Raw genomic sequence first — 15,035 nt, 5'->3', positions numbered from 1 at the left:
GAGACTTCTGTTAAGATCCTAATGTGAAAGTCTTTTTCTAGTCAGATAAAAAGAGCGGTAGTACTCTAGAATGATTTTTAAAGCAACTGCTTTCCTCAGCTTGAATTCTCTTTTTGTTAATTTGTAAAATCCTCTTGGCTGAGGAGGCTCAGAAAACATACCTTCTTTGGTGGGTAACTGGTCAGAGCTGAGTTGCTGTCCTGTGCGACCATCTAAAAACGAGTCCACAAACTGGCAGTGATCTTCTCCGTGGCCTCTCTGATCGCCTATGTTATAAAATTTTCCTAGGGAACCAGAAATTAAAAGGATCATGAAGTGTTACTATCTCGGATTTTACTCTTGCCTCTCTCTCTCTCCCCCTCCTCTTCCCAGAGATCAGTCATCTTTTAAAAATGCAGTTGAAAAAAATGTTGCTCCTCTTCAAAAATCTCTCCTGCAGTCTCCTATTATATTCAAAGGAAAACCCCAAATCCTTACCTGGTTACAAAGCTCCACATGATTTTGTGCCTGCCTGCCCGCCCTTCCCCTTGCTAACTAGGCATGTTCTGGCCAATGCCTTTGCCTCTCTCTTCCCTCTACCTCTAGTGCTTCATCCCTAGATTTTTGCAGGGGTGGTTCCTTCTCACAGTTCTCAGCACAAATCTTAGCATTTCAGAGAGGCCATTCTAACTAAAGAAGCTTCCGCTCAGCCATTTTCTCTCACCCTTTCTAATTTTTCTTCAAAGCACTACATGGAATCTTTATTTACATATTTGTTGACTGTCCCTGCTAAGTTAGGAGCTGCAAGAAAGCAGCTCCCAAGCAGGAAGAGGTTTTGTGTATTGCTTTGTCCTCAGCACCTAGAAAACCTCTGGACAAAGCAGCTATTTGTTGAATGATCACATGTCTACCTTTTCATGTTGGGGCTAGCCTTGTTTAAAATTTTTTTCTGTATGAATACAGAGGAGAAAAATAACAGTGCCACTGAGTCTACAGCAAGGAGTTAGCACCCTTTCGGTACCGTGTTTTGATCTGGTCTTAGAGAAACTCAAAATCTTAAATATAAGATTCCTTCCATGATTACTGTTACATACACTCATTGTCAGTAGACTCTGTCCTTGGTGGCTGTAGCAAAATTGAGCTTCCATGTGGCAAGTGCCTTTACATTCAGATTTGCTTTGATTTTGTTTCAAATTGCATTTTCATTATTTACGTTCTGGTGGCATGCCTCAAATCCCAGGCCTGGTACTCCAGGAACATCTCGCTCAAAAGGAAGAACTGTGTTTACATCACACCTTAGTGCCTGGAGCCATCCCCTAGAAAAGGCCAAGTTACAGGACGCTGTCTGGAGGCTCGAAACAGAGCCTGAAGTTATACTGAAGTAGCCTTGCTTACCTGTGAGGGAGTCACTCAGGTAGATCTTGTATCGGAGAGAGTTGCACAGCTGCACCCCTACAAACTTTTTATACCACGTCCGTTTCACATACTGTTTGCCCTTACATTCTGAGTAAGAATCTGAGTTAAAGGGTCTTTCAGTCCAGATGGCATCTCTTCCTGCTGCATAAGGAAAACATGGTTTGAGTGTAGCATCCGCCTTTGGGGATCAAAGAGCCATCCTCAATGCTTTATAATAAAGCTGTTTGCACAGTTCATGGTCAACCACCTGCTGATCCCCGGTTTTCTCCAATGCTGAATGCTGGACCCAAAATATAGGAGTTTAAACATAGAAACTCCCAAAATTAAATTCCTGTGACTGGTGAGATAGGCAGTGTGTTTAGGTTTCACATAGTCCATGCAGGGCTAGATGTAGATCCCATCCCCTTAGGAGCAAATTTAGGTTTTTGGGTTTGGTTTTGTTTGCAGCATAGTATAGAATTTAAACAGATGCTTTAATGTGACTTGTTATTAAAAGTGGAAATCAGGTGGTTATATCTTATCTAACAAATTTTGAGCTGTCCTGCACCTGAATGAAAACGACCTTCAGAATATCCAGCTTGTTCCCCAAACACAGATTCTCAGTGTCCGTGAATGTTTATCAGCCACCTGGCTGATACTCTAAATGGACTAAAATAAAATCATGACCATTCTGCTGTGCCTGGAAGCTGAATCAGTTTAGAGAAGCATGTAGTTGGGTTCACACAGAGCCAGGTACTTACCAGAAACTGGCTCGCTCACTCTTGGATCCGCTGAAGAGAAAAAGCAGAGTCAGGTGTTACAGTAGGTCAGTAAGCACTGGTGTGTCAGTGGTATAGTGAGGAAGGTGAATGCTGACAGTTAAGTCTGACTTGCAAAGTGGTACACTCTTGCTAAAGACTGAATTTGAAAGTGGGTTTTGGTTGTAGAGTTATTTTCCATTAGACAGTCTCTGCACGGGACTCAGCTGTATCTTTTGGAATCTTTGTTGCTCTTCAAACTCTCACTCCATTTTAAAGCTTCCTCTTTTTAGATTCAGACAGGAAATATTGATGGTAAAATCACCAAAATGCCAGGAAGTGCCGTTGGTATAAAAATTACACAGATAATGCTGTGAGTTCAGATGTATCTTTTAAAGGAATTGGGAGTGTACACAGTCAGAAAATTTCACAGCTCCTTATCAAAAAAACCCGTCAAATGAATGCCCTTTCTGGATGTCCTATGACTCGAGTGTGTCTGATATTTTAATTCTAGGCATTGATTCTAAGCATACAGAGGAGCATTCATTCATTCACTGGTTTTTAGAGTAGACACTGATAACACTTTTCATCTTTTAAACTGATAGGCCTTTTTTTTTCTCTAACATCAAAATAAATTAGAAAAAAAATGTTAGTGTTTCCTTAAGGCTACCTTTATCAGATTGCTTTTTCAAAGTTCGAGAAACACTTTATACACGTGTTTATTTAGCTGGGTTTCACAGAAGCTCCTTATGCAAAACATTGTGGCCCTTTACATCCTTATTGGGAATTACCTGATTGATGTGATTACTTGATTCAGTACTGAACGCCACTGTGATTGTGATGTGATTACCTGATTCAGTACTGAATGCCACTGTGTTGCTGGCTGGGCCTTCTCCAAGTGGGTTTTTGGGTTTCACCTGGAATTCATAGCTGTGTAGGAGAAAAATTTTTTTTTAAAAAATCATAGTATATTCTTCAGGGGTAGGAAACAACATTCCTTTGTTATACTGAAGTCCTTCCTGATTCTATTTTGAAATCATGAGGACAGTGAGCACACAAATATTTGACAACCACTATGACGAAATAAACTCTTTACTTTCCAAACACGTTGTCTAATGTTTTGTATAAGGAAAGGAGTTAATAAAAAAGATTTGGAGTTTAAAAGACCGCTAACTAGTAGGAACAACTAGGCTTTCTAGATTTAAAAGGTCTAATGAATGCTCAGCAAAATAAAAAAAGAAAAAAGACTAACCAAGCATACCAGTTGAAAAATTTCAAGAGTATTGGGATATAAAGATCTTAAAAGTTTCTGAGAAAAAAAAAATAGGTTTCATTCAAAGGATCCAGACTCAGAATGATATTTGACTTCTTAGAAGCACTGAAAGTTCGAAAACAATGGAAGGGGCGCCTGGTTGGCTCAGTTGGTTAAGTGTTCAACTCTTGATTTCAGCTCAGGTCATGATCTCAGGGTTGTGGGATAAAGTCCTGAGTCAGGCTCTGCACTAAGTGTGGAAACTGCTTGTGCCTTCTCTCTCTACTCCTCCCTGGGTCACTCCCCCTCTCACTATCTATCTCTAAAATAAATCCTAAAGTCCCTAAAAAACTCCAAAACAATGGAATGCCTTCAGCAGTCTTCATTTTATTCTAAAATCTGTGTCTGCCCAAACAATAGTATCAGTAAAACAAAGATATTTCCAGACATGTAAAAACTCAAATATATTATCTTCCATGATCTAAAAATACATTTCTCAAGGAATGCCACAAAGGGAGGCAGGAAAAGAGGACAAAGGATATAGGAGTTAGGGGAGCAACACAGAAGCAAAAGATGATGGTGAGGGATTCTAGGAGATATTACCATAAACGCATCGAATAAAGAGATGATGTACTTTGCTTTTTTGAGAAATAGTCTAGAAATATGGCAGAAGAAATAATTAATTAGCAAAAGAAATAGCTAAAATAATTGAAAAAGAGTATAGTTGACCAAGATGGTGAAATAGGAAGCTCCTGAGCTGCTCTTCTCCCACAGGCACGTCATATATACAGCTAGCTGCACATGGAGCAGTTCTCTCTGAAAGATCCAGAAACTAGCCAAGTGACTCATACACATCAGGCAAATGAAAGAACACCCACATTGAAATGGGTAGGAAAGGCTAGGACACACTCTTGGCAAAAACCCTGCTTCTGGCACAGCGTCCTGTAATTGGGGGCAAATCCCCAACTCACAGCACCTCCCTGAGGAGCAAAGGGTTTGGACCTCCCATCTAGTACCCCAACTTTTAAGACTCCCACCTGAGGAATGAGGCCCATAAACACCCAGCCCTAAAAGGCAATAGGGCTTGCATTCACAATTACCAATGACTGTAGTCAAGAAGCAGTTCTTAACCAGCCAGACCCCCAGGGCTTAGCACAGAGAGAACCGGCAAAGCCACCCATATACCAGTCTTCCCTGAAAAAGGTTTATTTGCATACCTTAAAAGTGGCTATCTGATGAACATAGGGGAAGGGAAGGAAAAGATAAAAAACAGAGAGGGAGGCAAATCATGAGAGACTCTTGACCAGAACAAACTGAAGGTTGTTGTTGGAGAGGTGGGTAGGGGGATGGGGTAATTGAGTGACAGGCATTAAGGAGGGCACTTGATGTCATAAGCACTGGGTGTAATATGCAACTGGTGAATCATTAAATTCTATTCCTGAAGCTAATAATACACCTTATGTTAACTAAATTGAATTAAAAAAAAATTTTTTTTAAAGCTGGTATCTGAAGGTGAGACTTCTAACTATAGCACATATGTATTGGCTGGCTGCAATCGTCAGAGACTGGAAAAATGGTGGACACCTTCCTTGCCCCTCCCCCCAGCCTGCTCCAACAGTAAAACTAAGTCACCACTATCTCTCTGGAAGGAGTTTACAAATATTTGGCACCCTAGTTTTTGTGGCTGCTGTTCAAAGGATGTCGGCTTACCTGGCTCTGAGAGCCAACGGGGCTTGCATTCTTGAGTCCCATACTACTGTAGCACACAAAGCAGTTTTTAACAGATACAGGAGCACTCCTCCCTCATGGGTATATCAGCATGGGCTGAACACAGAGAGAGCTTGCAAAAATGCCCATCCTCCAGGTTTTCTGGAGGAGGATTAAATACATAGTATCCTAGCTGCTATCTGAGGGTCCAGTTTATAATTAGCTTGCATCCAGGTGCTGATTGCAGTTCTCACCTTTGGGACACTGATGGGTTTTGGAATACCCTCAGCTATGGCAAGCCACTAACAACAGAGAAGGTGGCTTGGACAACCTCGGAGGTTTGAGGAATAACCGGGAACTTGGGCTGGGCTGACCGAAGAGATTTATTTCCTACACAAGACCATTCTATCAAGACTGGGAGGGATGGCTGTTCTACCTAATGAGCAGAAATGAACAAAGAATCAAGGAAACTGAAGAAACAGAAGAATATGTTCCAAACAAAACAAGAAAGTTTACAAAAACAGATCTCAATGAAATAGTGATTTACCTCAGAGTTCAAAATAATAGTCATAAAGATGCTTACCAAGGTCAAGAGAAAAATGCATGAACAAAGCAAGAATTTCAACAAGGAGAGACTAAAAAAATGTACCAAACAGAAATCACTTAGCCGAAGAATACACTAACCGAACTGAAAAATTCATTAGAGGAGTTAAACAATAGACTAGATAAAGTGCAAGAAAGGATCAGCAAACTTGAAAACAGGGCAGAGGAATTCAACTAATCAGAGGAGTCAAAAGATAAAAGAATGAAAAGGAGTGAAAATAGCTAAGAGACATATGGGACACCATCAAGCAGATATGTATTATAGGAGTCCCAGAAGAAGGAGAAAGAAAGGAGCTGAAAGTTTATGTGAAGAAATACTGACTAAAAACTTTATCCTGGGGAAAGAGACATCCAAATTCAGGAAGTCCAAGGAGTTTCATATAGGAGAATCTAAAGATACCCACACTGGGACACATTATAATTAAACTGTCAAAAGTTAATACAGCGAGAGAATCTAAAAGAAGCAAGGGAAGAGCACCTTGTTTCATACAAGGAAATTTCCATAATACTATCAGCAGATTTTTTCAGCAGAAACATTCAGGCCAAAAGAGAGCAGACCTGACATATTCAACATGCTAAAATTAAAACAACAAACAGGGATCCCTGGGTGGCGCAGTGGTTTAGCGCCTGCCTTTGGCCCAGGGCACGATCCTGGAGACCCGGGATCGAATCCCACGTTGGGCTCCCGGTGCATGGAGCCTGCTTCTCCCTCTGCCTATGTCTCTGCCTCGCTCTCTCTCTCTGTGACTATCATAAATAAATAAAAAGTAAAAAAAACAAAAAAAACAAAAAACAAAACAACAAACAAAATTACCCAGCAAAACTGTCCTTCAGAATTGAAGGAGAGGTAGAGTTTCTCAAACAAAAGCTGAGGATTCATCACCACTACAGTGGCCTTGTAAGAAATGTTAGAGAGTTCTAGCTGAAACTAAAGGCTGCTAATTAGTTACAAGAAAACATACAAAAGTATAAAACTCACTGGTAAAGATAAATTAATAGTTAAATTCAGAATATTCTAATGTAATCATGGTGGGGCAAATCATTTATAACTAATGTGAAAAAAGGTTAAAAGAGGAAAATATTAAAAATAGCAATGCTGCAACAATTTGTTATCGATTATAATGATGCAAACAAAGTAAATTATGGTATCAAAACAATGTGGAGGAGAGAGTGTAAAAATGCAGAGCTTCTGTATGTGTTTGAAGTTGCTATTAGCATAAAATAAACTGTCATAAATGGTTTATGTAAGTCTTGTGGTAACAAAAACAATAACTTACAGGAGATATATTAAAGATAAAGAGAAAGCAATCAAAGCATACCTCTACAGAAAATCATCAGATCACAAGGGAAGAGTGCAAAGAGAAAATAAAGGAACAAAAGAATTACAAAACAATTGGGAAACCATGAACAAAACAGCCGTAGTAAGTCTATACCTCCCAATAATTACTTTAAATGTAAATAGACCAAATTCTCCAATCCAAGGACAAAGAGTAGTAGCTTAATGGACAAAAAACAGGAACCAAGGAAATGCTGCTTATAAGAGACTTACTTCAGCTTTAAGGACACACACAGACTAAAAGGAAAGAAGAGGAAAAAGATATACCATTCAGATGGAAAACAAAGGAAGCAGAGGTACCATCTGGACAGAAAATCATTATGAGACATTGGACTTAAACTACACATTGGACTGGAAAGGTCTAAGAGACATTTACAGAACATCCATCTGAATACATATTCTCAAGCACACATGTAACATTCTTCAGAATGGATATTTTAGGCCACAAAACAAGTCTTGAAAAACTAAAAAATGCTGAAATCATATCAAGTATTTTTTTTCTTACCCTAATGGTAAGAAGCTAGAAATTAATTACATGAAGAAAACTAGAGAATTCACAAATATGTGGAGATTAAACAACATGCTTCTGAACAACCAATGGGTTCATGAAGAAATCCAGTGTAACAACAACAAAATTCCTTGAGACAAATGAAAATGGAAATACAACATATAAAAGCTTATGAGATACAGTAAAAGCAATTTGAAGAGGGAAATATATAATGATGAATGCCTACATTAAAAAAAAAGATATGAAATAAACAGCTCAAGGATCTACAAGAGTAAACTAAGCCCAAAGTTGGTAGAAGAAAGGAAGTAACAAAGCTCAGAACAGAAATGAAAGAGATTACAACTGATCCCCCCCAAATAAGAGACTAATATAACCAATTATACTCTAATAATTTGCATATTGCAGAAAAAAATGGATATGTTCCTAAAAACATAAAACCTACCAAGACTGAATGATAAAGAAATAGGTAATCGGAACAGAACATGATCAAGTGGGATTCAATCCAGGGATAGTAAGATGCTCAACATCCACAAATCAATCAATGTGATATACCACCTCAGCAAAATGAGTGATAATCTGTATGGCCTCAATAGATGCAGAAAAGCATTAGACAAAATTCAACATACTTTCATGACAAAGACTCTCAAGAAAGTGTTATGGAAGGAATGTGTCTCAACATGATAAAGGCTATAAATGACAAGCCCACAGCTAACATCACACTCAACAGTGAAATGCTGAAACCTTTCCTTCTCAATCAGGAGCAAGACAAGGATGCCCACTCCTGCCACTTTTATTTGACATAATCCTGGAAATCCTAGCCAGAGAAATCAGGGAAAAAACCAAATACTGTCATCTAAAACAGAAAGTACAACTATTTCTATTTATGGATGACATGGTATTATATAGAAAACCCTACAGACTCCACAAAACCACCATTAGAATAAACAAATTCAGTCAAGTTGCAGGATACAAAGTCAGTATATAGAAATCAATTGTGTTATATACCAACAGTGAACTTTCAGAAAGAGAACTCAAGAAAACAATCCCATTTATAATATCATCAAGAAGAATAAAGTACTTAGGAATAAATTTATTCAGAGAAATAAAAGATCTGTATACTGAAAGCTGTAAAAAATATGAAAGAAGGAAACCACAGTGAGGAAAACACAAATACATGGAAAGACATTCCCTGTTAATGGATTAGAAGAATTAATATTGTTAAAATCTCTCTACTATCCAAAGCAATTGATAGATTTGATGTAATTGCTATAAAAATTTCAATGGCATTTTTCACAAAAACAACAATGGATCCTCTAATTTGTATGGAGCCATAGAAGAACCAGAATGGCCCAAGCAATCGTGAGAAAGAGCAAAGGTGAAGGCTTCATGGTCCTGGATTTCCAGCTCTATTACAAAGCTTTACCAATCAAAAATAGTTTGGTATTGGCAGAAAACAGATACATAGATTAAGGGAACATAACAGCAAAGAAATAAACTCACCCCTATATGGTCAGTTTATGACAAAGGAGACAAGAATATACAGTTGGGAAAAGGACAGACTCTTCAATAAATGGTCTTGGGAGAACTGGACAGCTACATACAAGAGAACAAAACTGGACCACTATCTTACGCCATACACAAAATTAGCTCAAAATGGATTAAATGCTTGAATAGAAGATCTGCAACCACAAAAAACTAATGGAAGAAAACACAGAGGGTAATCTCCTTGACATCAGTCTTGGCAATGATTTTTTGGATTGAATACCCAAAGTAAAGACAACAGAAGCTAAAATAAGTGGGACTACCTAAAACTAAAAAGCTCTGCACAGCAAAGGAAACCAACAAAAAGAAAGGCAACCTATAGAATAGGAGAAAGTATTTGTAAAACATGTATATGATAAGGGGCTAATATACAAATATATAGGGAACATATGCAACTCAACAGCAAAAAAGTAACTGTATTAAAAAAAAAGGGGGGGGGGCAAAGAACCGAAATAGACAATTTTTTTTTAAGAAGATATACAGATGGCCCATAGGTATGTGAAAAGGCACTCGACATCACTAGTTGTCCAGGAGAGCATAATGAGGTATCACCTCACACCTGAGACAAGAGGTAACAAATGCCTGTGAGGATGTGGAGTAAGGAATCCTTTGTACACTCTTGGTGGGATGCAACTGGCATAGTCACCCTAGAAACATGTGTGGAGGTTCCTCAAATTAAAAAGGGACTGTGGACAGTTCCTCAAGAACTGTCATATAATCAGGCAATCTCACCTCTGAGTATTTATCCAGAGACAGTGAAATCATTGTCTCAAAGAGATATTTGTACTCCACATTCATAAGCAGCATTATTTACATTAGCAAAGATATGGAAACAACTTAAATACCCATTGATACGTAAATGGATATAGAAAATGTAATATTTTCTATTCAGTCTTAAAAATGAAGGAAATCTTGCCATTTGCAGTGACATGGATCAACCTGGTGACATACTGCATGGTATCACTTATGTTAAAACTCAAAAAAAGTCAAACTCACAGAAATAGAGTAGAAAAGTGGTTGCTAGGGGTTGCGGGAAATAGATCTTGGTCAAAGGGTACAAACTTTCAGTTATAAGATGAATAAGATCTGAGGATCTAATGTATAATATCGTAACTGTAGTTGATAACATTGTATTATATGATTGCAATGTGCTAAGAGTAGACTTTAAATGTTCTTACCCCAACCCCCAAATAGGTAAATATACGAGGTGCTGGTTGTGCTAAGTAACCTGATTAAGGTGGGAATCATTTCACAACGTGTATGTGTATCAGATCATCATGTTGTATATCCTTTAAATATATTAGTTTTGTCGATTATACAATAAAGATGAAAAAAATTGAAAATGGTTGCTTCTGTGAGGCAGAATTTGGGAAGAGGAGTGAACAGCTTTACACCATTTGACTTAAAACCATATACAAATATTTCAGACAAAAACGAAAATTAAATTCAGGGCACCTGGGTGTCTCCATCAGTTAAGTGCCTGACTCTTGATTTTGGCTCAGGTCGTAATCTCAGGGTTGTGAGGTCAGGTTCTGCACTAAGTGTGGAGTCTGCTTAAGATTCTCTCTCCCCCTACCTCTTTTTCTCTGCCCCTCCCTCCTCTCATACTCACTCTCTTAAAAAAAAAAAAAGATTAAAATTTAAAAAGCCACTTATAAGACCTATGTCATTACCACTAGTATCTAAATGGACTACAGTCCAGATGACAGCCAGATGTCACCAAAGACAAACCAAGTGAGTAACACCACTGGCACAATGCCATGCCAGGTTCTCCCTGGGTGGAAATGGGTCCAAGCAAAAACAGTCTTCCTGACCCTCCCTCTCAGGAGGTAGCAAGGTGCTGTGGCTAAGGTCATGGGCTCCGGAGCCACAAAAACAGGTTCACAACTCAGTAATACTTGACTTTAAGGTAAGTCCCGTAAATGCTGTGAGCCTTGATTTTTTCATATTTAAAAATAAATAACATTATCCTCATTTTTATATAAGGGTATAAAAATACCTTTTGAATCTTTTTGTGAGGAAGAAATTAGATAACACATTTAAAAGGAAGGTGCCTGGCACATAGTAAGTAATTATAAATATTCTCTAGTATTAAATTTCTATCTCTAGAAAATTTTTAAAAAAGTAGTTATATTATTGGGGAACTTGACAAACACTGCCATAGAATTCTAGAGACAGAACTCTTCTATGTCCACATTCTTGCTTTTGGGTTCATAAAGTTTATAATAAGGGTACAGCCAGTGGATTATTGAGAAGAATAAAAATTCAGCAGGTGAATCTTTCTACATAGGTTAAGAAAATAAAAAGTTCTAAGATTTCAATAAGGAGTCTAGAAAGTGCTAAACCATTATTCCATAGAAGTGGGGTAATAAAGGGTAGAATTTGAAAACTGTTGAAAATCAGCGTAAGATTTAAATACCAATTCACTGAAAAGTGAAAAAAAAAACTAGAATTTCAATGAGTGGGATCTGTAGAGAGACAGGGACACTCCAACCTGTAGGATCTGACCTGAACCAATCTTCAGGTTTGGTTAGCGTAGACACTTATTTCGATCATTTCCTACTTTCCCTTCCTTTATTTCTCTCTATAACCATTTCCCTCTATTTTTTTTTGCCTATAAAGGAGTTTTAGTTTTTATTATTTGATGAACTTTTTACTTATTGACTCCCAAGGATTTAAAAGTTGGTTTTCACTCTAACAAAGGTCTCAAACTTCAAGCAACCTGCCTTTTATATAGAAAGGCCACCCTGCAGCTGCTTGTTGGTTTGAGTGGTTTGGCTACCTAATTTTACCCCTATGAAGTTTTGAAATATTTGAGCCCTATTCAGGTAGGCTTCAGTCAGGGGAAGAGAAATGGAAAAGTAGAATATGAAAAAGTGAGTAACAGGCGCTCAAATGAGGAAGGAGAAATCCGATCAATCCGTTCTCCAGGCATTTCTGGATGCCTGCCACATGTAGACATTGTACTGACCTGGGAATACAGATAAGGAGCGCAAGGGCAGAGCTGCAGGGACATTTATTAGAGAATAAAATAAGTCCTAATCAGGGGCAGAGGGCAGAGGAGCAGAGCACCAGCAGGCATCAAGTGTCATCAACCCGGTGCCTCGGACGTCCTCAGGAACATTCTTGTAGCTCCCATTTCTACGGGTACAAGCAATTCCCGGTCTGGGCTACACTCCAAGTCTATATAGTTGCTATGCGTTTCTGGCACCGCCCTCCCCCCCCCCCACACCCCCATACTAAGCAATTCTAAGTGAAAAGCAATGAAAAGAATATATTCATGTGAAAGAATAATTGCTCTCTTTATAGACTAGTGGAGTTCCATGCTCTTAGCTATACTTTTGCCAGAAGAAAAGTTGCAAAACTGAGCACTCCTCTACATTTCTTTTTTCTTGAATGATGCAGCCATTGTTCTGCGGCCCACACCTACAATAAAACTCAATAAAGTACCTAATGCTCTGGTAGCTTATTTTGCTCCTTTCCACAAAGCCCATAAGATGTGGAAAAGTTCGTAACAGAATCTGCAGAGACCAGAATATTCACACACACACACACACACACACACACACACACACACAAACCCCACCATGAACGAGGACATAATGGCTATTCCACATGCCTTCTTTGTTCAGCCAGATTTATAGTTATGAGAAGCTGCTGTCTCTATTCCAGTTTACTTTTGGAGCCAAGATTTTATTAAATCAAACAACATAAACAATAGTCCCAAACTGTCCTTGCTGTCAGGTACAGGAAATTTCAGTAGGTTTTCGTTTTAGAGGCAGGACTGTTCTCCAGGATCCTCCCAGGCTACAGAGGAGAGCAGAAGTCCTTGAATGCCTTAAGTGAACTTGATTTATCTTAATTACCAGACAGAAGACATTTTCCATAGGAAGTTGCGGGGCCACATGGAAATCTGGCACACAAGGGGTTGATTCTTCAGGGGTTTTTAAGTCAAGTTAGGAGAGGAGGGCTCATGTGAAGACATGATAGTGCTTTTTATTTTTACCGTGGAGCACGTGTGCATCCATCTATAGTGTCCAACCTATTTAGCAGAAGAGCCCCATCTGTTGGATTATCCCAACGTGTGCTAGAAACAACCTGTCTGAAAACAAACGGCAGACCACAGGCCTAGCTTCAGAGAAATATGGTTTATCCGAGCGATTCTACTCGCTGTAAGACTTAGATTCAGGGTTTGTTTCCAGTTCCAGTTTCCCACTGACTCTGTGACGTCTTTGGATATCCTACAAATGTACCGTTTTCGAAGTTGGGGAGGCTTTGGGATCAATAAGTTACTTCGTCCTTCCTGTCCCCTTAGGCAGCGGTGCAAGGCTTACTGTTTTAGTCCTATGCTTTCTCAGTTCTTCTGTTCACAGAACCACAAAGGGTTGGCTGCGGACAGGAGAGGCCTAGTGTTTTTCTTTGGCCTCAACAAGAGCCACACATGCGGTTTCATGGGGGAAATAAATGGACAATAAATACTGGGGAATGGGTTGGTTGGGTACTGGTTCAGCTGGACGCCAACATATCTATATTTTCTTTGTTATCTGGGGGGTAGGGGTGAGAGAGGGGTTCTGGAAAGAAAGAGATGGAGTTGTGACATAGCAGCGTGCCTCTGGTAGCTCTCCTGCTTCACCTAAGACGGTTCCAACTCCACACCTGCAGCCCTTCTTCCCTGTGCACGTCTATGACCAAAGCTCACCATAGCTGCAAGCGTCTGTGGGCAAGGCTGGGGTAGTCCCCACTGTGACCCTGGGAATGCAGCCATGGGCTCCACCCTCTGTAGATAGAAACGTCTCACACCAGGTGTGCAGCCAAACTCTCCTGCAGCCAGACAGCTGCTGGATGGCCCCTCCCAGTGGGCATGTTTTTTTTTTTTTTTTGAGCTTCTACACAGGCAATAAAAACCTGGCTAAGTTGTAAAAACAGGCAGGGAGAGGCATGGCATGCATGGCGAGAAGAAGAAGGTAACACAGTCCTCCATGCTTTTGGTTCTAGACTCTTTGGAATTTTTAACCTAAAAGGCTCTGGTGATCTATATTCTCTGCATTGATTATTTTGGGGGTTAAACGTTCTCTCACCAAGCTCTATCCCTCCCCCTCCAGTGTGTAACAAAGGATCAGCCAGGGATATTTTTAGATCTCATGTTTTTCAGTCCAGACAAATGATGGAAAATGCTACCTAAAATTATATACATGCGTCTCCTGGACACACATGTATAGGAACCCAGCTACAGTAATTCTTTCAAAAGTTATTATCTTCTAGCTTTTCAAGTAGGGAATTCCAGAACCTCATGGAAGGGTGGTGGTGGTGGTGGTGGTGGATTTTAACAACGATAATTCAAAGTTTGCCTACTGGGAATACAATTTTCCCCAAGCACTGAAATGTGACTGAAGTCATTCTTTATGGGTAATAAAAACCACCTGGTGGCTGCACCCTATACATACTTCCTCTTAATTTTACAGCATGTCTTTTATTAGTATTAATCTTGGATCATGGTTGGGGCAGGAAAGATACAATGGAAAGAAATCTTGCCTTAACAACATAAGATAGTATGGAAAAAGCTTGCATCAAAAAAAAAAAAAAGAAAAAGAAAAAAAAGAAAAGAAAAAAGAAAGAAAAAAAAGGCCAACAAACCTATATTTGGCGCTTATAATTTTGTTATTCCGACTGTAGCCCTGCTGTGGGTAGTAAGTCTGAGGACTACTTGTAATTCACTCAAGTCGTGCACATGGCCTTGATCCGAAAAAACAATAGTGTTCTTGCTCTTTCTTTTCTTGCCAATCTGTCCCATTCAGTGATATCCTTTACCATAAAGGTCTAGTCTCAAGTATCCTGTGAGGCTTTCTCTCCTCTTTTAAATTGCAGAACTTCAGTGTAAGCCCTTTGCCATCTTTTATGCTGTCTAACGGTGCTTTCTGGTTGTTTCATGGGTGTTAGTTTTGTTTCTACAGGTGA

General features: G+C 39.2%; 1 protein-coding gene across 49 annotated transcripts in view; it reads right to left on the bottom strand.

Annotated features, from left to right (window-relative positions):
• Positions 1-15,035, bottom strand: part of ABI3BP (ABI family member 3 binding protein) — a 234,203-nt gene that overhangs the window by 2,156 nt on the left and 217,012 nt on the right. For all 49 annotated transcript variants that reach the window (XM_077883802.1, XM_077883803.1, XM_077883805.1 and 46 more), the window contains 4 exons: positions 2,983-3,062; positions 2,136-2,165; positions 1,375-1,536; positions 162-284 (listed from right to left, as the gene is read on the bottom strand). In XM_077883802.1, coding sequence (XP_077739928.1) covers positions 162-284; positions 1,375-1,536; positions 2,136-2,165; positions 2,983-3,062 — 395 coding nt within the window. The remainder of the gene's footprint in view (positions 1-161; positions 285-1,374; positions 1,537-2,135; positions 2,166-2,982; positions 3,063-15,035) is intronic.

This window comes from Canis aureus, chromosome 35, assembly GCF_053574225.1.
Source record: "Canis aureus isolate CA01 chromosome 35, VMU_Caureus_v.1.0, whole genome shotgun sequence".
Taxonomy (NCBI): domain Eukaryota; kingdom Metazoa; phylum Chordata; class Mammalia; order Carnivora; family Canidae; genus Canis; species Canis aureus.
Note: the sequence above shows the minus strand (reverse complement) of the source record. Positions and strands in the feature narration are given on the sequence as shown.